The sequence below is a fragment of the Drosophila ficusphila genome, unplaced genomic scaffold (assembly GCF_018152265.1).
Source record: "Drosophila ficusphila isolate 14025-0441.05 unplaced genomic scaffold, ASM1815226v1 contig_791, whole genome shotgun sequence".
NCBI classification, from domain to species: Eukaryota; Metazoa; Arthropoda; class Insecta; order Diptera; family Drosophilidae; genus Drosophila; species Drosophila ficusphila.
In genome coordinates, this window is record NW_025064737.1 from 3,931,039 (window position 1) to 3,957,096 (window position 26,058).

At 43.8% G+C, this 26,058-nt stretch overlaps 1 protein-coding gene across 8 annotated transcripts; it reads right to left on the minus strand.

The window, feature by feature from the left end:
* Positions 1–4,073: 4,073 nt before the first annotated feature.
* LOC108098536 (complexin) lies at positions 4,074–24,318 on the minus strand. 8 transcript variants are annotated; one of them, XM_017201517.1, is made up of 8 exons: positions 24,224–24,318; positions 21,719–21,880; positions 19,930–20,088; positions 16,296–16,307; positions 10,432–10,589; positions 10,036–10,168; positions 7,015–8,168; positions 4,074–5,589 (listed from the first exon to the last, which is right to left on the minus strand). In XM_017201517.1, exons 3-7 carry the CDS (start codon positions 19,982–19,984, stop codon positions 8,095–8,097), a joined length of 432 nt encoding a protein of 143 aa, XP_017057006.1. In that variant the 5' UTR covers positions 19,985–20,088; positions 21,719–21,880; positions 24,224–24,318; the 3' UTR covers positions 4,074–5,589; positions 7,015–8,094. The 8 variants fall into 8 exon arrangements, with proteins under 8 accessions (XP_017057006.1, XP_017057010.1, XP_017057009.1 ...); XM_017201521.1 differs by having other exon boundaries at positions 21,712–21,880; XM_017201520.1 differs by having other exon boundaries at positions 24,228–24,243.
* Positions 24,319–26,058: the final 1,740 nt, after the last annotated feature.

The following is a 26,058-nucleotide window of genomic DNA, read 5'->3' on the forward strand; positions in this document are numbered from 1 at the left end:
TGAAATGATATGCGGAGCAGTGGTGTCATTTTTTTCTGAGCAAAAAAAGCTGGATCAACGAAAAAAAAGCTAAAAAAAGCGGAATACCAGAGAAAAAAAGTTAAGAAAAAAGCTGATTTTTGTAAAGCAGTATGTACCTATATATAAAGCTGCATGTTTTTCATTAATAAACCCTCAGTTCAGCACATTAATGTACAAAAATTAAGAATTATAGTATATTTGAGATATCGTCAGTATTAACGACATCATCACTTGGATAAAAATTCTTTTGTTCAATTGTAGTTAGGCAGCTGGGTGGTAGATTGTAGTTAAAACAGCACTTATTGTTTCGACGCAGCCCCTTTCTTAAATTTTAAGTAAATTAATTTCCAATTTCAAAATCTTAATAAATTTAAATATGGACCTTATACTTAGTATAGCGTTTAACGTTTCAACGCGCATGCTATTTCGAATTTTTGTTTTAATTGAATTTACTTGACTGAATACCCGCTCGACGTCGGCGTTTGACCAAGGCAGAGACTGCATTTGCAGAACAACTGAAGCCAATTCATTAAAACGGCAGTTTCCGCCAGAATCCCGGTATTTCTGAACTTCAACCCAGAACTTTATTGTATCATCCTCTACTAGGTATATGTCGTTTTATTGATGTTGGGAGTACCAAAATACTCAATACTTTTTAATTTTCAAAAAAGCCAGAATTCCCGCTGTTTTTATATTTTTCCCGCAATCACACTTAAAAAAATCCACATCTGACGGGAAAAAAGCGGAAATGACACCGCTGATGCGGAGGTGCGAAGATGATGGTGGATGAGAATGCGAGTGTCGTTTGGCCATTGTTGAGCTCGCACGCGTAAGAAACAACTGCCATCCAAGCAATGAAAATAAAATTCAGCATTCCCAGAATTTTCTCATAATGCATTTAAAAACTCTTTATTGGAAATCAACTCTTTCTATATTAAAATACAATTCAACAGTAAATACATTACAACATATTACAATGCAATACAATACAATTCAACTCGCACAATATTGTAATCGCTACGGCAATCACTCGACCCGCATATGCCAAATCGATAATGTTGGTAAAAGAACTTTGGCCTATGGGTTATATTGGTTTCAAGATCCATGGCGGGGAAAGTCACTTTCTTGAATATATTTTCGAATGGCAAGAGTGCTAATTTAAGCTTCTTAACTTGCAAGACTGGTAACTATGAGTAAGTTTCTTTTTGGTTCTTTAAGGAAATTCAAAGATGTATCTTTAAATAATTGCCATTTTGAAATTATACTCTATCAAAGGCTAGATGCTTTTGCCAAAATTTCTTTTAACGTAGTCTTGACTTGGAGTAAGAGACTTACAACCAAAACGAAAATACACGACGAGATGGAAAATATCCTGATATAAAAAGTAGGTTTAATGACTTTGATGTACTTATGAAAACTATTGTTCGAATTCGATTTACTTGTATATGGGCCTAGATAATGCGACTCTTGGTAAGCTTCTTGTGGCATCTTTAAAATTTGATTTTATTCGTCTATAATTAAAATTAGGTATTCATGTATATATTGTATCGCAAATTTATGATTGATTAGGGTATAGAAACTTTAATATATTATTATGAATTTCTTGTATATATATTTCTTTATTTATTCATTTACTTGATCATATCAATATATGTATATATGCAAGTAAAGTTCATAAAACTTTTAACAATAATTTCAGTCGGTCATTTGGTATGTAAATTATATATACTTAGACTATGTAATTAATTTCGAATTGTGTTTATTTCTTCTCTTTTCATTTTGTTCGATAATTCTCTTATTTTTATTCAATTTAATATGTAAATCATGTAATATTTAAAATTAAGACACGAAATCGTTTAAGTTAGATATGATTGTTTTATTTGAATGATTGATGCTAAAACGAAAGGTATCTTTTCCAAGCTCTCAGAAAAGTAGGCAAGCTGGCTTTTCCCCGTATAAAAACGAATAGATTGGAAAAGATACTTTAAGATCGGCTAAGCCGAACCATTTATTTTTCCTATTGTATAGTACTGCCTGTTATCCTAGTGGAAATGTGAAAAACTTGTAGAAACACGCATTTATCGTTGAGCAGATATTTGAATAAACAAGAAAACGCATTCTGCATTCAGCAATACGTTTTATTGTTTAAGGGAGCTTAACCTAATACTAGATTTCCAGTAGGGTCAATGGAATCTCAGGTACTTTAAAAATCTTATGAATTATTTGGCAAACAACAAAAACTTCCGATCGATCCAGTTTTTTACTCGAATCATATTTGAATGCTATAAGAAAGTGCACTTGGCACCTTTGAAAGACTCTGGGTATGCGGCGAATTTGCTATTCTAATTGCTTTAAACTAATGTCGTTGTTGATTCGTCTCTGATTTCACATTTGGTTTCTACGACTCATTCTAGTCAGTAATGCAGGTGTACCATAATTTAGCTATCTTCTAATCGTAGTAACCGAAGTCCTGCCAACTCGTTTTAAGTACAAAGGAACTCTAACTGCTTGATTGCATCAATGTGCGTTGCTTAGCGCTTAACTAAATATTTCTACTTCTACTCAACACTGTCCAACATTTCCGAACGTGCTAATACTAAAATGCGGTTTCTTACGCTTGGGTCCTTCTACTACTTTCTCAAAGAGGGGACCGCTAAAACTGTCTTATAGTTGGGTTGTACAATAATGCAGGCAATAGGGCTAATCGGGTAAAAGTGTATCCACATTTCGAAGTGTAAACCTAGTTTAGACACAAGTTAGTATAGCAGCCATGGAATGTCCTGGGTGGATCAAAATCTGGCAGGTAATGCACGTTGAAGGGTTGAAAAGAGCATCGAACTTTACTTTACTCTTCCACTTTACTTTACTCTTCCACATATGTATACACATACACAAGCGCCCAAGTAGGCAGGTGCATATGTGTGTGTGTGTTATCTGAAACCGAACCCGAATCGTGGTATGACTGTCATCTTTGAGACTTTTGTTCAGAACAAGTTTCTCAATGGGCAATTTTTAAAAGCATCGCTAAGACGTTTTTTCAACTTGGCTGAAAATATAAACAAGATCGAATTAGTAAATCTGTGTACCAACCCAGCGAAAGGCTTGATTAACTTAAAAAAAACTGCCTACTAAATTGACATGGTTGGCTGCATAAAAACCGAAGGGGGCAGAGCAATTATAAAAATGAAAGGGTAGAGTCTGTTTTGAGTTTGATTGTTTTCACCCTCGGAGTGGAAGGAGAAAGAAACAGGTTCCCTAATGGATTTTCTTTCAGTTTGCTGTGGTGGTCGTAAACTTTGTCGTCAGTGGCTGCGGTATCTGAAGAGGAGACTTGGGTGTTCTTGTGGCTTTGGTCGGGACAGATGTGGATGTTGTGTGGTGAGGTATGGGCACGAAATTGATTGGCTACGCCACTACTTACCTTTCCAGGACGATGCAGAAGGCCGTTACACAACAGAAAGTTACAAAGCCTAGGGAAATCTAATGTGATTCATACAGTAAGTTCATACTTACTCTTTTTGTGCCTAACCCCCAAGACGACAGGTATGTATAATAGTACATTACTCTTCGGGAGAATTTATACACGTTTTGGCAAGGGGTTTTTAGTTTTTTAGGTCTGACAACACGGCTCCCGTCAAAACATATGTATTTTTACGGTGTCATCGGCAATGATAGCCAGCAGGATATTGGTCTATCAATGTGGTTCTGACAGTAAGACTCATGGATGCACATGAAATCAGGTGTGGTCTGTTTTGAACTGCAAGACAGGCACTCGAGGAGGAGCAGAGTTAGACATAGATAGACAGATCGATAATGACAGATACAGAGAGATAGAGAGAGGAAAGAGAGTCACGTACACATAGATAGAAAAACATATAGACCAACAGTCATGCCAAATCAAGTTCGCTATACGTGTCAGATATCAGGCAGGCAGAGAGAGTCTGAGTCAGAGAGTGTAATAAAACATGTATTTGGTCGCTTGGTGTGTGAGGTAACGGTGATGGTAGCGCCTGGAAATAATGGCCGACTCGCAATTAAAACCAAATGTATAGTTGTGTTTTCTCATATATATTTATACATATATATCTTTTATTATACCTTCTTTGTTTGTTTTAATTAAATGTTCAAAGTAACAATATAATTAATCAACTATTAACGATTTTCTTAAGTTTTTTGGTTTTCTTTCTGTTTCGTTTATTTCTTTGTTGTGTATAGAACGTCTTTCACATCTAATAATGACTTGAATGGTATTCTTTTCAACATTATCATATATAATTTTTGTCTGTTGTTTCTCTATTAAATTCATTTCCCTATTAAGTTACACATATACATAGATAATAATGTTTTTTATTATCCGTGGTTTCGTGAACTTTCTGATATACATATAATTACATTTTCATTACTGTAATATTAACGGTAACATAATATTAACAAATTAGAAATAAAACAAAACCGGCTGAACCATTTAACATTTCAAACATTTATGATTACGTTAAAAACTTGGTTATGATTGAATAATATTTTTCAATTAGCTGTGTTGGTTTTCTTTATTCATGTTTATTTAATATGTTAAACAATTAAAGTGACCTTCAACTTCAACTTCATATAAGTATCTGAGAGAAAACGTAATAGCTATAGTAGAATCTAGGTAAACATTTTCTATAAGTATTTAGAAAGCCATTATTTTGTAGATTTTTAGTTTCGAGTTTGAAAAGATCATAGCTAAGATATCTGGGATTCCGATTTAGTAAAAGGATAGGTGCGATAGGGGAAACAAAGCTAGGGATTGCAAGTACCTTTGCTTAGGGTAGAATCACCTTTTCATCATCAACTAATCGCTACTCTCATGGTCTAGTCATCTGAGCCACGTTAAGGCATTCATTCGTCAGTTTGATCGTTCCTAACTTTGTATGGAGCGAGGGGCACTAGAGGATTGCTTTATTAGGTTGACAGAGAGGGGCGTTGAGCCTTTTTACTTAATTGCTGTCTTGCCGATATGTGTAAAAGAAATTTAGAATCGGTTCGAAGAACGGTTGGGCAAAGCTTGAACTGACTATTAGCCTTGAGTTGAAAAGATTTTTGTACCTATTTGGATGTTATCAGCTGTTGCATGTGGATACAAATAAGTTTTCCTATTTTGTTTTATGCAACTGCCAATACAAGTTGTAGTAAGTACATACACTTCGTTGGAGTTTATTTGATCTGTACATAATTTTAAGCATTTACAACACCATATAGCCATTTAAATGTATGTGACTAGTGATCATGTATGTATATATGAGCGTGGTTATGCACTGGCATAGATTAATTCACAACGTTCAGAGAAACATGGTAGGAAATGTCAGCTAGCAAATTGCGATGATCTGTTGTTTATGTAGCTAGTCGATAGCTTCTATTGTTTGCTATAGTTTAGTAAGGTTCATCTCTTATAATACATATTTAGATACTTCTGTAGATGTAGTTGATGTTGTTGTTGTTGATGTTGTTCTTGTACTGGCTGTAGGCGTTTTCTTGTGCTGTTGTTCTGGTTGTTGTTGATGATATTTATAAAACACCGAGAGTACATGTCTGAGAGGGACCATCAAGTCGTAGTTGTGAAGAATTGGTAGAATTGGTAAAGTTGTTGTTGTTGTTGATGTTGTTATAATAGTCGATATTGTTGTTGTTTTCGTGTTGTTGCAAATGTTGTTCAAGTTGTTTTCAGATATAGAATTTGAGGCAGAGTAGAAGTGGCGCAGATTAAAGATTTAAAAGAGAGTGTTGTAAACCAAAAGAAGAGAAAGAGAGAGACAACAGAGAAAGAGAGAGAGATATATATATATATAGAATGCAGTGTGATTAAAACATTTAATATTATTTATATATATGTAGCTTTATTTGGTTTATTATTGACTAAAAGGGCATTCGACTAGGGAACTATATCCGGTTTCCCGGAACACAGATGTCCCTTCCGATTGCAAGGTTGCATACATAGATTATGTGGGTAAGTGGACTACTGCTATCGGGTCGACTTATTGGCTCCACAGTCAGGGAGCAGCGTTGTCAGTTTAGCTTATTTATAAGCTAGAATAAGCTAAAATTTTCCAGTTTTAAATGCTATTTTGATGTTATGTTATGTTAAATCTGCGGTTATACACTTGAAAGTGTAAAATTTTTAGCTTATTCTAGCTTATTTTATTAAAAATCTAGCTTATAAATAAGCTAAACTGGCAACACTGTCAGGGAGGGCATTGCACAAATTGTGGCACAATTCAACGGTGCGTATGGGTGATGTGATAGATGCATGTATGCTGATATTGATAACACACACTCGACGTATGTACATCCATGCGATCTGTATACGACAATGCGATCTGTACCTTGGGATAATTGCAAGTTGGGAGGCCAACTTCCGCCGGGGCCGGGCCTCGTGTATGCGTATGTACAATTTCGGTGGCTTCGGAAGGACCGCTTGCCGGGGTGTAGGTAGTAGGTATGTAGTATGTCGGTATGTAGTCAGTATGAGTTCAGTATGGGTACCCTGCACAAGCAGGGTACTGCTTGAGCAGACGACGGACAGGGTGTTGCGAGGGGTGTTGGGTGGAGATACTTATATACATATGTATGTATGTCGAATGCTTTGGTGTCTTAGTTTCTGGTGGCCGACTTGCATGCATGTTCTTGTGGTTCTTTTCCAGTTTTTGGGGCTCTTCCAGAGCTCTCTTGGAGCCAGGGAGTTGGCGGTGAAAAATGTATGCTAAATGTATCACAGCATTACGCTCTCGAACTGCCTAGCATCTCTTATAAGCTATTGTCCTTGTCTAAGTGGCTACTGCTATATATGTATCTTTTGTTACATATTGTTGTACAATATTTCCTACGGAATAGCCGTATCAAATAAAAACTCAACCGGCGTGGATACAATTAAACGGTAAATGAAACTTGGGTTCGGTATTATTATTCATATTTTAGTAGGGGTAGGTATATAGGTAAATAGTAATCGTATTTACTTACATTTCAGAAGCATCAATCAGAGAGATCGTTTACTATCTCAAAGAGTTTGATAATCTCAATTGTAGTGTAGGTATGTTGTTTGTATAGGAAAGAAACAAAATGTAACAGCTGTTAAAGATGTTTTTCTCGAACTTTCAAAAACAAACTGACTGAAACTTTTTCTTTTATTTCAATTATTTTTTGTTATTCAACAAAGAATTCAGAGAATCAGCAATAATTTCAACGTATCTGCAGTCAATTCGTTTGCAAGTATATTAGTTAACTGGTGATTAAATTCATGAAATTTTACATATATACATAACGGATGCATATATACTTGAATGATAATTTCAACAAACTCGCCGATTTAATTCATATCTTTCTTTACTCATACTAATATATAAGTAGATGGATTTAAGGTCCAAAGTGATTTCAGCAACATACTTCGACGGTTCGACATGATTTGGCAGCCTCCTCTGTCGCACCATTCGCTTAATTTTGTTTTTGTTTATTTTTTTTGGTTAATTTTTCGTTTGGTTTTTATATTTTTCTGTTATTTTTTACTCGGCTCTATTTAGGTTCAAACGTCATCGTGCCGACCCGAAATATTCGTTAGCTCATTATTTCATTGTATGTTATCAACTAAACAACGATTATGTACTGTATATTGGGTTTGAGTATAATACATATTTATCGAAGCAAAGTGATTTGAATATTATTAAAGGCTTTCACTATAGTTGTTGGGCTTTAAATAATTTTGTTTATGTTTTAGCTACTTTAAAATTCTTTAGGAGTTCACCGTCCTGTTCGCATTTTGATTTCGCATATCTGCTTCGTTTCGGAATATAGCTGTCTTCGATTTTGGGATTTAGCTTTTAACAGGCTTTACGTTGTTGCCGGGTTACAGTTATTTTAGGCTCTAGCTTTTTAGGGTTTTTAGTTGGTTATGCTGTCCAATATAACTTAACAGATCTCATATTAACAAATCCAATTTCAAGTCGAGTTAAATCAATTTCTTTTTATGGGTTACATGTTATCGGTATTATTTGTATTTTTCATTACTTTTATTTTATTTGCTTTTATATTATGATGACTGACATATCACTGCATGACACATTTTCCCTCTATTTGAGTTTTTAGCTCATTTACTTGCGTTTCTATTTGATTTTTCAGTTCTGTAAAAGAAATTGAGTATGGAAACAGCAATAAATAAGCATATTTTGTAGAGTAGACTACAAATGTTTGGCATGTTAACTGTTATGTATATGTATTAATGGATGCTCATGTACTGTAACTGGTCTACTGTAGCTGTAATTGTAATGTAGAGTAATTTTTGTTTTTTTGTTTTTTTGCTTAAAACACTAGAGTCGAAGAAAGGAATCGTTCGTAAACAAATTAAAAAATTTAAAATGAAAATAAGAAATTTAATTGCAGACTTGTCTTGTTTATGTAACGATCGTTAGCTGTAAGTGAGAAGGTCGCAGTCAAAGTCAGACTTAAGGTTAAAGTTATAGTAAGATGGCGACAGATTGATGGAGATAATAATGACAAAGATGTAAAACTTGGTGCGGAGAAAATACACATACATATGCAGTATATGAGCAATATATATATTCTACATAAGATTTAGCATTATGTAAAAGACATATAGTACACATATTGAAAGGAAAGAGTAACGAGAGGGAAAAAGTTTTGTAATTGTTTCTCGTCCATTTATCGTAGGTTTTTATTTTTGTTTTGGTTTAATGTTAAATTACGTTTACTTTGTTATGAGTGTTAAGTTACAAAATGCAGTTAAGCACACAAGCACAGGTTTTAGTTAGTGTTATTAGTATAGTAAAAGTGCATTTGGTGATATTGATGTTTGAAATCAAAGTAATTCGATGTGTAAATTTATGGCCCCGAAAACTATCTGCTCTAACCTAATTGAACTCTCACATAACACCTTTGATAGTATTCTATGCTTATTGTCTTTGGTTCTTCACGTTCACGTTTTAAGCAGAATATCTTATAGATTATTTTTACAGAGAACAGGCGTAAGAGACAAAAAGAGTGGAGTATTTGAAAATTGTTATTGTTCATGGTGTGGGAGGCGAAAGAATAGTATCGAATACAAATGTATTACAACATGATTACCACACAAAAGAAAACATACGTTTTACGAAAGATCGCACTTACCTTCTATTCTAGTAAATTACATAACATAAAACCTAATTACAATTACTTTGTTTTCTAATACCGATTACATTATTTCAGTGTTCACCCAGAATTTATACGAAATAATGTGTGTAATGAAAATAAACTGTAAATTTCAGTGTTCACCCAGAATTTATACGAAATAATGTGTGTAATGAAAATAAACTGTAAATAAGACGCTTTCCTTCTGTAATCGCTTACAGATTCGGTTTTTGGTTAAAGTTTGGGAACCAAATAAAATACATAATGTGAATGGTGTGCACACTTGTTATATTAGGATGTATTCGATAATGTTTATATTCTTCGTTGCATTACAGTTGAAGATTAGATCTTAGACAGATAGGGTTGCAGTTAGAGTTAGCTTTAGAGTAAGGTTTAGGGTTAAAGTATTAGCGCACATGGAAGAGAGTACATAGAGATAAAGAGACAGATAGATAGCTTGGTTAGTGGACAGCTCGTAGAGAGTTTTATTGGATAGTTCGATTGCACTTAGATACGAGAGACACACACAGATGCACAAACATAAACACAGTTACTACTTTCGAGCGCCGTTGGGTATTTAGCTGATATTATTCGGTTTAGGTTTTGGTTTTGGTTTTGGTTTTGGTACTGGTTTTTGTTAGTCAACATGTTTAGGTATTGTCTGGACATGGCGAGACTCGGTTTAACCGCTGGCAAAGTAGTACAAACGAAAATAAACACAACTCAAAATCGGATACGGTTACAGAAAAGAAGGAAGCGGGCGGAGTCGAAGGCCCGTCACATTGTTGGGTTAGATTAGCAGTAGATAGATGTCAGTAGTTGAGCAAAAGGCGTCGACAATCGACAGCGACAGCGATAACTTACTTGTAAAATCGTCGAGCTCTTCCTGCTCCGCCTCGGCGGCGAGTTCCTCGGGCGTCTTCTTTTTCCGCATGAGGGGATTGGGCTCTTCCTGGGGCGCCGCCTCCACGATTTCCTCCTTCTTCTTGATGTTGTACTGAATAGTCAAGCGAAGGCGTTAGTTCAACAGGTTGATTAGACCGGTGCAAATGAGCTAGACTACATTCTTATCAGCTAGCACTTGGCAGCCGCTCCCTCGATGTCTCGCTCCTTTGAAGTTCAATCTGACTCCGTTAGGGAGTCGCTCAAGAAAAGGACTCCCTACTAGAGTCAATTTGAGCTGCGTCAGGAAGTCGTTCTCAAAGTCGGCGCGTTCTTCACTGTATTTGAGAGTTCACACGAGCCCGCTTACCCACTTACCTTATCGCGAATGTCCTGCCTCATCTTCTCGCGCTCCTCCTCCATTTTCCGGTGCTTCTCCTTGCGCCGGTCTTCGGCCTCCTTAATGGCCTCCTGACGCTCCCTCTCCTCCTCCTCTGCCTTTTCCTTGTCGTCGCCATCATCGCCTCCATCTCCTCCTACAGCGCCTGTGAGAAGGACAGGATAAATGGGTTAGTGAGGACCTTGCATTGCCACCTAACTATCTATCTAGGCGATTGCCCCTTGCAACCATAAAATCATTATTACTCAATGAATATATTTAGCAATCTGATCTGGGTGACCCACTTTAGATCGCAGTTCAAGCCTGACATTTTGACACACATCTTAAAGGCTTGCTCGTTATCGTCTACCGGGGATTTCCATTTTGATAGTTGACTCTTGGGGCACCTCAAGCCGATTCCTCGGCTTCCGCAATGAGGCGGAATACATAATCCTTGGAGCTGCTGCTAATCGACTTCTCTAAGCCATACAACATTTTTTGCTAATCAATCTTTTTCTTTTTGACTATAATTTTTGTGTTTTTTTAACCCATCACTTCTCAGCGATAGATCAGATTGGGGTTTGAGTAACTTTTGGATTATCATTTTATTGATATGCGACACAAAAGGTTAGATTGAATTGAAGTAGAGTTGTTTCTTGCCAGTGGCGTAGATAGGGGGGGATCTGGGGGATCAATCCCCCCCTTGGGTCTGAGAATTATAAGAAAATGAAATCGAATTTTTTCCAGGCATGTGTTTTAATGTAAGCATAACATTTTTGAAGCGCCAATATTTATTTTGTCTCAATGTGCAATACGGCAATTAATGGTAAAACTCTCAAAATTGAAAAAGAAACACACATTTTTACGCGATGACTGTGCATATCCCCCCCCCCATATCAAAAAGCTATCTACGCCACTGTTTCTTGCATCTTTAAAAAATTTCCATTTGAAATGCGATACATTTTTTTTTCTGTATCGGTTACACAGAATCTGCAACCTGCAGGAGTTTAATTACGAGGGACTTTGAGTCTTATAGTTTTTAACGCTACAATATGCCGATATATAAAAATTAAATTTATCAAGTTATTAAATCAAAAGTAAGTGACGGCCTTAAAAAAGTTTCCTCCTGCTATAGTGTACCCATATGTTGAGGAGCTGCATTAACAGTAGTCTTGACTTCTTGTAGTTTTGTTGAAAAACAAAAATTTTCCAAAAGCCCAACTGTTTCTCCACTTATTGATTAGCAGCTGCTATTCACATGGGTGTCCTGCAGCCAGCTCTCCGAGGCCCTCCTCCAGAGTCCTTTTGGCGCTGCAGCCCACCCACCATCCCCCTCAAGCCTTGAACTCTCTGCTGGCGCTAAAAATCGATACGTGATGCCTGCAACCGCTGTGGGCAGCCCGCGCCACCGCCATCGATTGATTTTTCCCGTCCCAGTGGCTCGATGGTGCCACCATATGCTTGCGGGTCACGTTACGTGGGGCGAGCGAGGTGGAAAACAGTGTAATAGCTGCAATGACTTACATGGGGCACAGTTTCAATTTCGTTTTCGGTTTCGGTTAGAGTGACAGCGTTTGTGTGTTGTGGCGAGTTGAGTAGTAGTTTGGTTGAGTGGTGGCAGTGTTTTGGGCAGTGGGAGAAGTCGAAGGCAGGCGGTCCGCCACCGGAAATCGAAAGGCAGGTGTTGGCAGAAAGGCAGACTGAGGCTTAGACTTGCACTAGGCACCATACCAATGAAATTCATGATTTCAGGGCGCCCTCCGCCGCTGCTATCTGTCCGTCGTTGGGCCTTCTGGTCTCCGTCTCCGTCACCGAACCCGAGTGGATGCAACCGTTGCCGCAGCCGCTGCTGGCACTACTGGTCGCGCCCTCAGCCAGGAGCTGCAGCTCTGGCCCGCTGGCTCTGCCGCAGCCGCAGTGACGATGGTGGAGGTGGTGGTGCTGGTGGTGGTAGTGGTGGTGGCTCGTCCATGGCCATTCAATCGATTCGAAGCGGCCGCCCGAAGTGCAGTGCGAACGCGACCACGAGTGTCTACGAACTGAGGACAGGAGCTGCGTGCTCGGCGGCGGCGAGTGAACTTTAGCCGCAGGAGTGCGAGCCCGGAGTAGGAGTGCTAGCAGTCCTGGTGCGGCCTTTTATGTCCTGGCGCCGTGCAGGCTGCCTCAGTTGCGGCGCTGTCGACGCCGGCCCGAGCGAAGAAGTCGTCGTTGTGGAGGTCCTGCGACTGCGCGGACCCTGCGACCCGCGTCCGCTTCCGACTCTGGCCTGCCCTGCTTCTGCTCCTGCTTCTGCTCCTGCTCCTGCTCCGGTTCTGGCTGCGTTGCTGCTCTGCCCGCCCCAACGCAGCCTCCTGCAGAGCGAGCAGGACGCAGCATCGCTGCCTGCGCCGATGCGCAGAGTGCGAGCTCCTTGCTCCGTGCTCTTGAGCACTTTTCGTGGGGCGGATGGGGAGCATCGTCGGGGATGACGATGACCACTCTCGGCGCTCCTCCCCGCTCCGTTTCGCCCTCGGCCCTCGGCCGCTCGGCTCGGCGGGTGCAGAAGGCATCGCACATTAAATTGAATTTATAGTCATCAATTTGCTGAATGGCTTTGTGAATGAACTTTTCGGGGTGACTGTGACTTGATTTGCAGACGCATTATTGTTTTCATAAATTAGTCAACGCATTTTATAATAAAAATTGATTTGCGAAAATGGTGTCAAATAGCAGGAGAAGCAGCCAGCAGTAAGGGAGGGTGGACCTCTTTTATGGGACTTCGTAATTTGCTTTATGAACTTTTACGAACTTCCTATCCTGCTCCCTCGGACCCCATCCCACCTCCACCTCCAACTCCACCTCCACCGAGCTGGGAGTGCGACTGTGTTGGTGCGGACACAGCTTGGCCCAAAGCTGGCGGCGAAAACCCTTTAAACTCGCTCGACTCCAGCTGCAGACTCAAGATGGCCCCTGAATAAGTGCTCAATTCAATTAAAAACTAATCAAGCCTATTGTAATGCAATTATCATGCCAACATAATTAACACCGCTTGGGCGAGGCGCACTTCCCATTCTTGGCATTCTCGGACTCCGGTTTTCCTCCGGTTTTTCCCCCACTAATGGAAATGGAAATGGACAACCCGTTGGCGAGGGCCCTTTAAGGCGGCGGAGCCTTCAATTTGCATGGCCCGTGGTGTTCCTGACAGCCCCAAAATCTGTCGGCCTGTCCGCACAAATTGGTTGTTGGTTCTTGGGGTTTCTTGCCTCCATTCATTGTATTTTTTGCCGTTAAAAGCTTTCTTTCGCTGCGTGTCATGGGCGAAATGAGGGTACTTAATGCCCATCTGCCGAGCAGCTGGGTTGGGTTAGCCCGACTCCGCCGCTGTGGGTCGCCCCCAGTCCATCACCGGGTGTTTGTTGTTCGGCAGAAGTCATAAGTCTGATATACGGCCGCAGCTCCGGCTAAGCCCTAGAGTGCGTTTTATTGCTTCGACTGCTGTTTTGAATACCAACACGTCAGCGCGACCCACTGGGGAAGACGTGGCGCTATGGAACGCGCTCGAGCCCGAGGAGGAGCTTCGGAGCCGGCGTAATTGTCTTATCCGCACCCAGGCGGATGTCGGATGTGCTGCGGATGCTGGGCGGGTGACGTTCATTCGACTTAATACACGCTCGCCGAGGAGCACTACATTAGAGCTTCATTCCATTTCCATTTTTATTGAGGCCGGGGCCCCACCTCCCCTTCCGCCCTTCCCGGGATCCCGGGTGGCATGGAAATGGAAATGGAAATGGGGAGGCGCGCTCATTTGTGTCAAGTATGCTCGCACCCTCGTCCTTTGCGTCCTTTGGGCTGCGTAATTTCGCCGCCTTCTCCACAAGGAGTTGGCAAAAAGGCACGAACAGCAAATTATTTTCCTGCCTAATCCGGCTCAAGGCACTGAGCTCTGCCGGCGCCCAGGAACAGCCCAGGAACAGCCCAGGAACAGCCCGTCCTGGCCGCATCTGGGTCAAAGGGACGCCGCGCACTAATGGCAGGAAAAGCCAAAGGAAGCCGGTCCGCAATGCCGCCACATGTGGGGAACTACGTGCCACTTCCAAGGCGACACTGGCTTAATCATCCAGTGTTTTCATTGTCATAGTCGCTGACGGCTGACGGCAACTACCCCACTCCGGCCGTAAGTATAATTTAACAGCCTCCCATAAGGGCCCGATATCCGCTTATGCCCGTCGAAGTGGGGAGGCGTCGGCATCAGCAGATGTGGAGGCAAGAGAAGCCTTGTGGAAGCGTTCGAGTGCTCGGACTGTCTTGTCCGAACGAAGGAAGGCATTTCGCCGCCGCAACACGATTCTTCCCCAGTGCCACCAATTAGTTGCGGGCCCATCCGCAGTCGTGAAGACATTTCCACCCAGGGAAAGGGTCGCTTTGGCAGGCATGTCAGGAATGCCACCGTCATGCCGGCGAATGGCGAATGGCGAAGTTTGTCGAAAATGCACAGCTCTGTGCGTCGTGTGGGCTGAAGGCCGGACAGCCGCATGCAAATATTTTTATTTCGGTCTGTGCCAGCCGGGATATTTCAGGAATTTTTAATATACATAATTTATGCCTGCCGAGCACCCTTCTTCCGGCCAATACGCCTTTCGCAGTGCACTGCCCCCTTTTGAGCCCCTGTCCCTTGTTCAATAACCCATTTTGGGGATACAGCCAGCAAGAGGATCGATCTGAGCAGGAGATCCCCATTCCGTAATGTGTGTCAAAATGCTGCTTATCAGTGGAGTCAAACATAGAAACAGGGAGTGGTGTTTGGTGGGGTTTCGCAAGGGACTCGGCTCTATTAGCTGGGCTAAATAGAGAGATACAGTGTAATGTGTATACTAAGAGTTATGTTTCCGGGTTTTCCTGCTTCTCTAGTGGTCTTTGGTGTTTTAAAGTACAAATTGTTACGCTAGTTTAGTAGATACTTTTACTTATACTTTACCTCATTGTAAATTCGTAGTATATAGGTTGTAGTTGAGTTGTAATTAGAGTAGTTATAGTAGAATAGTAGAAGATGTAAGTAGTTTTGTAGTTAGTATGGTTCCATATTGGTATAAGTAGTACATAGCAGTAGTAGAAGTAGTTCGATAGTAGAGTAGTAGTAGAAGAAGTAGATAAAAACGCTTTAACAAAACAGTTTTCGCAGAAAGCAAGAGTTTGAGAGTATACTTTGTATCAAATCAAAACCAAATTATATATTTTTAGTACTAAATGAAATCGGAGAGCCAAACTCAATGCAATGCTAAGTATGCTCAGTTCTAGGATAGATTTTGTAGCTCTTGAATAGATTTTGTAGTTTCAACCAAACGAAATCAAGTGTGCTGGATAAGTGTGGCGCCAACTTGTGTATCGATCTAATAATCCCAATTGCAGTTTACTGCCAATTTAAGTTATATGTGACTGATCTGCTCGGAAGTCGTAGATTGCCATACAGAATTTCAAATGTATTTTAGCACGCCCAAGATTTTTTGAATGCAAACATAATCAGAACGAAAGGGCATTTAATATATGATTATTTATCCCCAAGGCGTGCGCTTGCGAATAGTATTTGAGGGTCAGCGTGGAAGCGTGGCAAACTATAAAGTATAAAGTACTGAAACTGATGGCAGCAGGACATCAGGCACCTCCCAGTTCAACGGATGCTAATCATGAGCCTGTGGTATTGATTGCAATTTGGAATTTCGGATAGGTGAACTGATTATGTGATGCCGCTCTGATTGGTTGCTGATGGAGGAAATGCATGTCCATTATATTTAATATAAGATGGACACCGTGAATAGCATCAAGACTAAGGCATACGGATAAATAGTTGGTCGAGTAAAATAAGTTAATAGGTAAGTGGAGAAATTACCGCCTGCAGCATCTGTCGAGCGTGTGGTCGGAAAGTAGAGGAAAAGTATTATTAGTATTAGACTTCTGTTTGGAGTATTGTGACGCTTTATGGGTGGAAATTCAAAGTGGCAAGTTGTGTGTAAGAAAAAGGAGAGATACTGCGGGTTGCGGATGAGTAAGGGAACATGTAATGAAATAAGGAGGAAACTACAGCAGTTAGGAGTCGGGGATGGACAGTTCTCTCACGGAGATTCTGGTTCGCAATGGACAAGTCGGACAGAGCGATCCCGGCTGTTCAGTCCAAGTCCAAATTACGGCCGTGAGTGCTCGGGATCGGGATTGGCTTGGCTTGGGCGTGGCATTCTGTATGTATGTGAGCACTAAATAAAAGCGAAAGAATGTCGAGGGTGGCTGGTAGGTAGTAGGAAGAAATTGTAATAGAAGAAATTGAATTGTGTTCTCTGTATGTTTTTTATCGGAGCGGTGGCAGCTGTGTTTATTGTTGGCTTTTGTTGTTCGAGGTGTGTGTTGTTGTGCCGTGGAGTTCAGATCGGGTGGGAGGGTGTTAAGGAAACTGAGGGGGTGGCAGGAGGGGTGGAAAAGCAGAGCTTTTCCGCAGATTGCTGTGCACTTGGGAGTCGTTCTGTGTGTGTTGGGCTCGGTGTGTTTGTCAAGCTCTTGTGTTCGTGTGTTTTACAATGAGGTAAAGTTCGGCTGTGAAGGCATTGTAGGAATGAACAAATATATTTTACTATTGTTTTGTTTTGTGTGTGGCCAGGACGGGTATTTCTTTCGGAGGGAAGTTTGTAGTATGGATTGTACTTAGGTTTAATAAGATACGACAGCGTTTTATTATATCATATCAAACTCAGCTCAAATGGCTATTTGATATTATTTTGACAACATTTTGAAAAACCTCTAATGAACATAGAAAAATTACCAAATACTCGATACTTAGTTTAGTCCAGTTCTAATTAATAGTTAATTATTTATTACCGAAATATGACTAGGTATTAAATGAGAACGAAATTCAAAATATTGCCATTTTTATAAGTAATTTTTATGCCTTTATATATTCAATCAATTAATAATTTTGGACTGGATAATGTGGTGTTGTGCAGGGCTAAGCTTAAGTAAAACTTTATATAAATAGTTCCATATGGAAATCCTATTTTACTTTAGATCTTGAACGGGACTAGGGCCAACTATTCGTAAATTTAAATCATGTCTTCATGCTGTTGCCAATCAACACAACCTGGGTCTCCATTCAAAATAGATACAGAAGCGGTGAGTTGTAAACTAAATAGGTAGTGCAATAAAAACACATGTTGTACGCTATCAAATATTAAATTGTTGTTAATGTATGCTTTAAGTCTTTTAAAAAGTTGAGCTCTTGGTTTAAAAAGTACGGAAGACTGGTTGGGGTGGATGTGGCAGAAACTTACGCACTTTGTTCATGGGACGTTGAGGTGGAATTTTATGAACGCTTACCTGAAAATAAAAGACAATGTTAGTAAAATGCGTAGTTCAAGGCGCAGCAAAAGTAGGGGGTCGAGTCGAAACGAAATCATAGGATACACTGTACGAAAACCCAAGTTCAAAAAGCTTAAAACCATTGAACTTTCAGGACTCTTGCGGCCAAGCCGTTTCTCACTGTTCTGCCAAATCGGGCGGAAAGTTATAACAAATCCATAACTTATCCTTACGTAAGACAGGCAATAGTAATAAAGGCTAACGCGGGCTCAAATAAATTGTCTGATGGCGAGTGCGAATAGTTGACAATGGAAACGCATTAGCTGGCACCCCTCCATCCCCCCTCACGGTCGCCGGCTAGATCTGGAAAATGTGTTTTCCATGGGAGGAGGGCTTTGGAAAGCCTTTGCTCGACAATCGACATGTGAAGCTGCTGGGACAACAAGCTCGCAAATAGCTGAACAATTTCCGAGCGCAGGCATTCCGCTCATGAATTGAGTTTTATGGGCATATAGTATTTTATTTCGCTTCCATCACTCAGGCGCATTTTATGTCGAAAATTAAGTAGCCGCCTGCTGCATCGTTGAGAGCCGAAAGTAGTCGCCATCCGAAGGACATGGCAGAGGCAGAGGGTTCGGAACAATCTGAGTGTCCTTACGAACGGGTAAGTGTGTAAGTGCCGCCCAGTCTCCCACTACATGTGTGCTGATTCGCTGATTCGGTTGCCCGGGCTTATGCCCATGCTAATAGCGTTTCCATGTTCCACGGACGTGGCCGTCACTGCCAGACCTGACAGCCTAATGGCCAACCGATCCAGCCGCATTCTCGGGCCGAGCCGCAGCTGACAGCCTGCAAACACGCCGGCGGGTGATGGAGTCGCCTTTGGGCTTTGGGCTCCGTTTCTGGGCAGGGGAGTGTGACAAATTCAACATCAATCTGCACAATTAACTGTATCAATTTGTCGGAACCACTTTCCTGCGCATTCGTGCAGAATTTTTGCCTCGATAAGGACCCGGCAAAGGGGCTCTGCTCAGCTCGGCAACTGCAACTTGGGGCACAGCCTTGGAGTCAGTGTTGCCAACTTGGCTATTTTCTGGCCAGATTTGGCTATTTTGCATGACCTAAAACTAGAAACCACTCAATTTTGCAGGAGCCTGTTTTGTTGGCTATTTCATAAAAAAATGTGCTATTTTTTAGCTATTTTAAATAATTTGTTATATTTGATATTATTTATTTATTTATAGTCGACTAAAAAACCGTCGACCTTATATTTTCGGAAATCGTATATTGGCAATAGAGACATTGTTTGTGGCTATGCTTGGTTGGAGGATCACCAATTTAAGGACTGTGTTGCAAAAGTTTTAACTAACAAATCAAATAAGTGCCTTTCACAGGTTGGTACAATGGGAAAGTATTTGAGTTCCGAGGAGGCAGAAATTGGGCAAATTTTAGGCAATTTGCTTAACGAAGAAGAATCATTAAATAATCAACACTGAATGTACAAAAATATAAAATTTTATTATTGAAAACTAACAGCTATTTTAATTTACTATTTTTGAAGAAATTTAGCTTTTTTTTCGCTATTTTTTTTTGCTTGCACTGCTATAAATGACCACTCAGAGTTGGCAACACTGCTTGGAGTGCCGCTGCAGCGCCGCTGCTTGCAAATTGAATGAGATTATTGCGTGGCAGTCGGAGGAGGGTGAAGGGGGAGCTGCTCTATGTAAATGCTCCGACCAGAATGGGCTCGCATGTTGTCGGCTGATAAGCATTTCGACTTGAATACTTTCGCTCCTTCCTTCGCTTTTTTCCGAAAGCATTCAATGATTTTCCGAGCGATTGCACAGCCGCTGATTAAACAGCAGCGGCAATGGGAACCCAATGACTTTACCTAATGCGGATGCGGATGAGGATACGGACAAGGACAAGGATGCCGATGCTGATGCCGATGCCGGGGATGGATGGGAATAAAGATTGGAGACTGGGGACGGGGGGCCTGGCTGTGTATCTAAAAGCGTTGGCCACTTTCATGTGTGGTAATTTTTTGTCGCTGCGCAGCAGCTTGAAAATGAATTATGTATACCCGCACGTCCATATCAAAGTGTATTGATCGGGTGCCAAAAATAAAGTGCTCAGGGGTGACTCGGCGCTCGGCGCTCGGGCTTTCCGGTGCGACTTACCTTTAACGGCGCTTAATTGGTTTCCAACCATTTGCTTGGCTATGAAGGCCGCCATCTTTGGGCTGTCGCTCGGGGGGCGTGGCGCCTGCTGGCTGGGCTGGGGTCCTCGGCTCGAGGAAGTGCACTTGCGGTCCGAGCTGGCCCTTAGGTCCTAGTAAGCTGAAAGCGGCAGAGCAAAGAGAAAAGAGCAAATTAATTTGTGTGTGGCAGGACAACGGAGCGGTCCCGGTCCTGGCCCGCCTGCCCTGTCACCTGGGCCCGCCTGATACTTTAAGCCGCTTATCTTAAATGCCTTAAGTCGAGCTCCGCCTTCCGCCCACCGCCCTCCGACTTCTGAGAAGTCGACATTCGCTCGAAACATTCGCTTGAGACATTCGCTCGAGACATTCGCGGCCGCCCGCCTTGAGCACCGGACTCTTATCCAGTTCATGACTCGGCCTCCGAGTCTCAGTTTCAGTGACATCCTTATTCCTTATTGATTGCAGCTGTCACTGCCCCCTGCCGCCCTCCATCCCCTTTCGGGTGGTGTACTTAATTCGGGAAATCTAATATCTCGGTCCTGGTCGTCTAGCACAATAATGCCGTAATGAATGTGGGCTCCGTGTCTTCCAGCCAAAAATTTTCAATTTTATTAACACCCCTGGCGGGCAGCAGCTTTGGTGGCAGGACGACCCACCAGCACAGCATCCAGAGCCAGAGTCCTCTTTCTGTCTCTTTGCAGCCATGTATTAATATTTGCGCAAATTGGGCTAACGAACTTAAGCTGGAGGCGGCAACTTGTTTCTGGCTAGCTGCGCAAATTAAAACAACACCAGCAAACGAGCAACGAAATTAGTCTGACATAAAAACCATTTCTGTGCGGGAGGTGCCGGCCGCGGGCTGGAGCCCCATTTGGCTGCTGCCGGCGATCCGCCTCCGCCTCCGTTTCCCGTCCCAGCTAATGAATAAAGCCGGCGCTGCAGAGCGCTTCCCTTCCATTTTCCGGGCTCTGTAGCTGGCAGGCAGTGACAGGCAGTCAGTCAGCCAGCAGCTGAATTGTTTATTGGCTAGGGCATTTGCAGTTTGAAAAGTTCGCCTTAATCCTCAGCATTTCAGAGGGGGGAGCAGGCAGGCAGCCACTAGTCAGCCGAAAGTGAATTGGGGAACGGGTTTAGGGGGCGGGCGAACATTCCGGGCAGGACGAACACACCTGACTTAATATATGTAAATAGAAGCGAAAATTTATGGCATTCGTGCTTAGAATTTCATGGCCGGGTGACCGAAGGTGTGGCCCCAAGCAGAACGAGCTACGCTTTCTTATCCTTGGACGAAAACCAACCCAGGCTGACCCAAAGACCGCTCGGCTGGCTATCTAATTACGTTTGAAGTTTTCTAATACGGAAACGAGCAAGAAAGCCAAAGCCAATAAACACGCAAATGAGCCCTGTTCGACTCTGACTCTGGGCCAACCCGTCAACACTGTGGACCATGAACCCACAGCCCGGGTCGGAGTATCAAGTATACGGCCTAGCCGAATATCAAGTATACGCGATGTTGGCTTTAAGCCACTCGCCCTTTTCTCGAGAAAGGAGTCTGCCTGAATTGAATCTCGGGCTCTTTTGAGAAACCGAAGGATTGTGTAATCAGGTTGGAGCTTTTGACTGCCGCCAAGCACTATACGCGTGAAAATGTGCGAAATGCGGAAAAGTTTGCACAAATATTTGACGTAGAGTGCGCACAAGTTTGGAGCCCTCTTGACGCATTCTTTGGACACTTTTCGGATTGGTTGGGCAACTCACTCACCACTCACCTGGGCTTGGTTCAGCAAGTATTCCGTTCAGATTTCCGCTGCAGATTCCTGTGTGTGCGTGGATTTGTTGGTGAAGGAGCAAAGTTCGTTGGCAGTCGGCCCAAGTGTTTTTTTGTTTAAAGGAGTCCACGGAGAAGAGCGTGCGTTAGGCGGACAGGGTTTCTGAAAGGTAACAAGACACAGGAGGCATGAGACAACTGTTCGCTGTTCGCTGGCCGCGGCCCTCGCTTCGATTCGATTACGGTCGGTGGCCCGACCTCAGACCTCAAGCCCATCGGCTGGCGCTATTTAAAAATAGCGGACACACACTGCCCCCCAGGGGTCGCATTGTTACTGTTGTTTCTCTTGTCGTCGCCGTTGCTGTTGCTGTTTGTGTGCTGCCGTGCCACTGCTTTGGTGCTTTGTTGCTTTTATCGATATTTCTTTATTAGGGTTTCTTTTTTGGGAGCGTGCACGTAAGTGCCCTTTATGTCCGGGTAAGGGAGGGGGAGGGAGCGGATGGTGGGGGGGGGGAGGGGGTCGCAAACAAACAAGATTTTTACGTAACACCCGCAGCAAACAAATTCGATTGAGTTCTGAGTGCTTGGCACGCCAGCCCGAATTCTTTTGGCGACTGCCCGCTCGTCGTTTTTTCACCGATTACATAAAGCTGCGCTGGCACTGGAGCACTCAGTCAGTCAACTGGCCGTGCAATTGAATTAGCTCGATACAATAAATTCTTTTAATCAGTTTAGACTTTCATTCGAGCCCGTGGCTTTTCGTCGATTTTTAAACACCACGACGGGCCAGAATCGACATACGTATACGTGATATGTGCACCAGGCCCCTATGTACTCGCTCACTCGCTCAACTCCGCACTCGCCTGCTGCTGCTGTGTGTGTGTGCGACTTTGTGCGAATTTTTGCGTGTGTGTGTGCGTGCGCCCTGCCAGTGTGTGTGCTTAATACTTTTGCTTTGCTTTTCCACTTTTCACCTAGGCCGTCGCTATGTTTTATTCGGCGCTTCTTACTTCATGCTATGTTCGCACTCTTCTGCGCGCCACTGCCGATTTCCCTACATGGAAAACTCGGCTCGACGCCACGCCACCGCTATCGCACCGACTGAAGCTGCGGCTGCGGCAGCGGCAGAGGCGTCGGCGCCGACGTTGGCTGCGGCCCCAAATCGAATAAGGAACCCGACAAGGGGGGCGGAGCTTTGGCCCTTTCCGGAGTCCGCGGCTCGGGCTTGAGTGGAAACGAGTGTAAACGAGAGGAAACGAGTGGAATATAAAACTTGAAGAACTTGAAGAGGTATAACGGGACTAGGCGCTCGTTGGAAGATGAAGCGCTGCTGTTGTTATTGCCAGAGTGTAAGGACTGTAAGACTGTAAGGAGCTGTAGGAGCTGCCCCTCCCCCGCCCGCTGTGCTGTCCTTATGTAATGCCAGTTGGCTTCTTGCCTCGCTGCGACTAATAGGATATTTATCTGCTGCTGCCTTTCCTCTGTTACATAATTCGATTCCCCCTCCCACCACCATTGCTCTCTCGGTTCGCCATCGCTTGCTCGCTCTCCCGCTCTCTCGCCATCACCCTCTCTTGACTTTTTGACTTTGAAATCAGCAGCCGAAAGCGCTGCCTACTTTCGGGCGCTGGCGCCTGCGCCGAGTGCCTGCTGGCGATACGATATTGATTCGGACCCCCGGTCGTTTGCGTGTTTCTGTAACTTTGGAAACGGGCCAGGCGCTGCTGATAAGAAGCTCGTTCCGCCGTTTAGGCCCTGTGCCAGCGAGTCATTATCATCCCACTCGGAGCCAGCTCCTCCGGACCCGGACCCCCGCTTCACCAACAGCCTTTGTCCTCCTGTCAGTCGCCAGTCCAGTGCGTTTGCATATGTAGATACCACAAAGGCGCAGGAAGGCGGCAGCGGAAGCCCGCTTAGAGGAGGAAATTGCGAAGTTCTGGCCACGTCCGTTCGTCTGCACTCCTCCTTAGCCTTGGCAAGTGCATCGTGGCGCGGGGAGTCGGGTCGTCTTGCGAAAGGATCCACCAGACCTCTAATTAGTGCGACACAAGCTTAGTAGTTTCCGGTCCAGCGCCACTGGCGGGACCCTATTGTTTTCCACTCAATCAGTTGTAGTTTCTTGGCGATTCGCCAGACTGCTTGGTGTGCGTGGGTGGGTGCGACGGCAAGGGCGAGGGCGAGGGCGAGGGCTTCCTCGCCTCATCCGGCGCTTTCCTTTGGCTTATATACCAATCAATTATACTCCAGCCAGCTCTTGCTGCGCAACGCGATATAACCGTTCCGCCACAAATTGCTTATTACTCCTGGCTCCGCAGCGCGACGCTCCTTGCTTGGGATGGCAGTCACGTCCTGGCCACCAGGGCATTGCTGTCGCTGGGGTAATAGTCCACTGGCCACTGGACTCGGCCGACGGGGGCCGGGAAAGGGGAAAGGGGAAAGGGGGACGGTGGCACTCCGCGGAAGGGCTTAGAGGTAGAGGGACTTAGCGACTGTATTCACTGCCTACCTACAAAGTCGAGGCACCGATAACCGAAGGAACTTGGGTATTTTCCCTGTTGGCAGTGCACGCGGCACTCAGCAATGTCACACTGATTGTTACTAGACGACGACGTCGCATGTATACAAACCGAAAAAGTTCGCTCTGTGGCCGAAACTACATTTACTGCCGAAAAGGCCAAGCTGTTAGCCAGTGTGCCGTGGCAGTTTGTGGCAGCGGAGAGAGCCCCAATGGCTCAGAGAGAATGGCGGCGAGCGGGCCGCTGCTGTCAGTTTTGACAGTTGACCCCAAGCCAGGCGAAAGCTTGCTGCTGGCCGAAAGCTTTTGGCCAAACTGCTGGCTAATAACAACTTTCCCTTTTGGGCCGCAGAGAATCCGCTCCAGATTGCACACACCCCAGCACGCACTTCTACACACACAAAAGCCCACATGGGCTCGCAGTCTGGTAGGCCCGTAAACAAATTGCTTTATGGGCGCACAACCTCGCACGGATGCGGAACCGGCGACAGGTTATCCCTCGCTAATTTCTCGTCATGTGTGCTCCGCCTCCTTTGTGGCACCCCAGCCGGAAGATATCGAGAGATAACGGCTAATGCCGGGATGTTTACCCGATCCGCCGGAGATTCACTCAGGAATCCTCACAAGGAGCTACTGTAGGCGCGTGCGTGCGGGAGGCGAGGGGGCAATTCATATAAATTACTTAATTACGACCTACACGTCATCGTGCGGTGTCGAATCCCATTACGTTGATTAAAATCAAACCAATTCCGCTTCTTGCTACCTGTTCCGCAGGCGCTTATCCCCGATTAAGCCCTACTCAAGCCCCGTCGAGGTCCTCATTGCCTATTTGCCTTGGTATTATGATTATTTTTGGTGCTTCTGCCGACGGAAGGCAATTGGCCACATTTGGCGCACTGCTGTTGTCAGCTTATTTGGCCCTAATGACTGCCAGGAGTCCCGTTCGCCTGGAGATTTCGCCGCAGCTTTCCAAGGATTGCGGTCGTACTTGGTGCCATGGACGCAAAAATTGAGATGTCCTCGGGGGCCGATTGGAGTGGAATCGATTGCATTTTTCATGGGCAGCCATTCCCGCAGCAAATTGCCAAAGGGTTCTTGAACAGAACTTCTGTTCTCCTCTGCTGTTCATTGAGAAATGTACGCTTCACTCGAATGAAAGAAGGAATTGCGTTTGGAGGTAAAGACTCCCCTTAGTAAATGCTTCAGTGCTGGCCCCAAAATATGAACGGTGCATAATTGCGCCCGCCCTTGTTAATTTTGAATGGCCATCCGCCAAGTGAGGTTGATAAGTCTGCTGTCACAAAATAATGATATCGACTACCCGCCGCCCAACGCAGCCATCACTGGAGCCCGGTCGACTCCTCCCCAAGCGCTCGTTTTCAATCAATGAGGATTCAGCAGCAGCGTCGCAGAGATGACAACTCAACTTCTCTTCACTTCAGCCGCAGACATTGTCATTTTTGCCCGGCAAAAGCACAAGCTGGCCTGGCTGCTTCGGGCGGGTTGCGGGCTTAAGCCGGCAGGATGCGGCAGGATGCGGCGGCTTTGGGGGGATGACTGGCTGAGTGGCTAAATTTAAAACGGTTTCATGTTGTGATTTTGACAAATGATAATTTTTCCATGTGCTCGTGTCAGTCTTTGTGTTTGGCATGTCAGCTGAGACTCGGCTGGCACCGAGATACTCGTATCTCTGCCGCCGTGCCCGTGCCTCCATGGCGGTCGATGAGTTGGCTCATTGTGCCGGACAGATAAATGCCAGTGCCCCGTCCCTGGCCGCGAAACGTTCGGGCTCATCGCCGCTTTGAACCGACTATCTCAAAGGCTCG

What these genes read in the sequence shown, in the direction of transcription:
- LOC108098536 (XM_017201517.1), bottom strand. Translation starts at nt 19,984, where the DNA reads ATGGCGGCCTTCATAGCCAAGCAAATGGTTGGAAACCAATTAAGCGCC. An exon ending in GGCAGGACATTCGCGATAAG is followed by an intron (nt 10,169 to 10,431) that starts GTAAGTGGGTAA and finishes TTGACTATTCAG; the next exon opens with TACAACATCAAGAAGAAGGA. An exon ending in AGAGCTCGACGATTTTACAA is followed by an intron (nt 8,169 to 10,035) that starts GTAAGTTATCGC and finishes TTTCTTTTACAG; the next exon opens with AACTGAAAAATCAAATAGAA.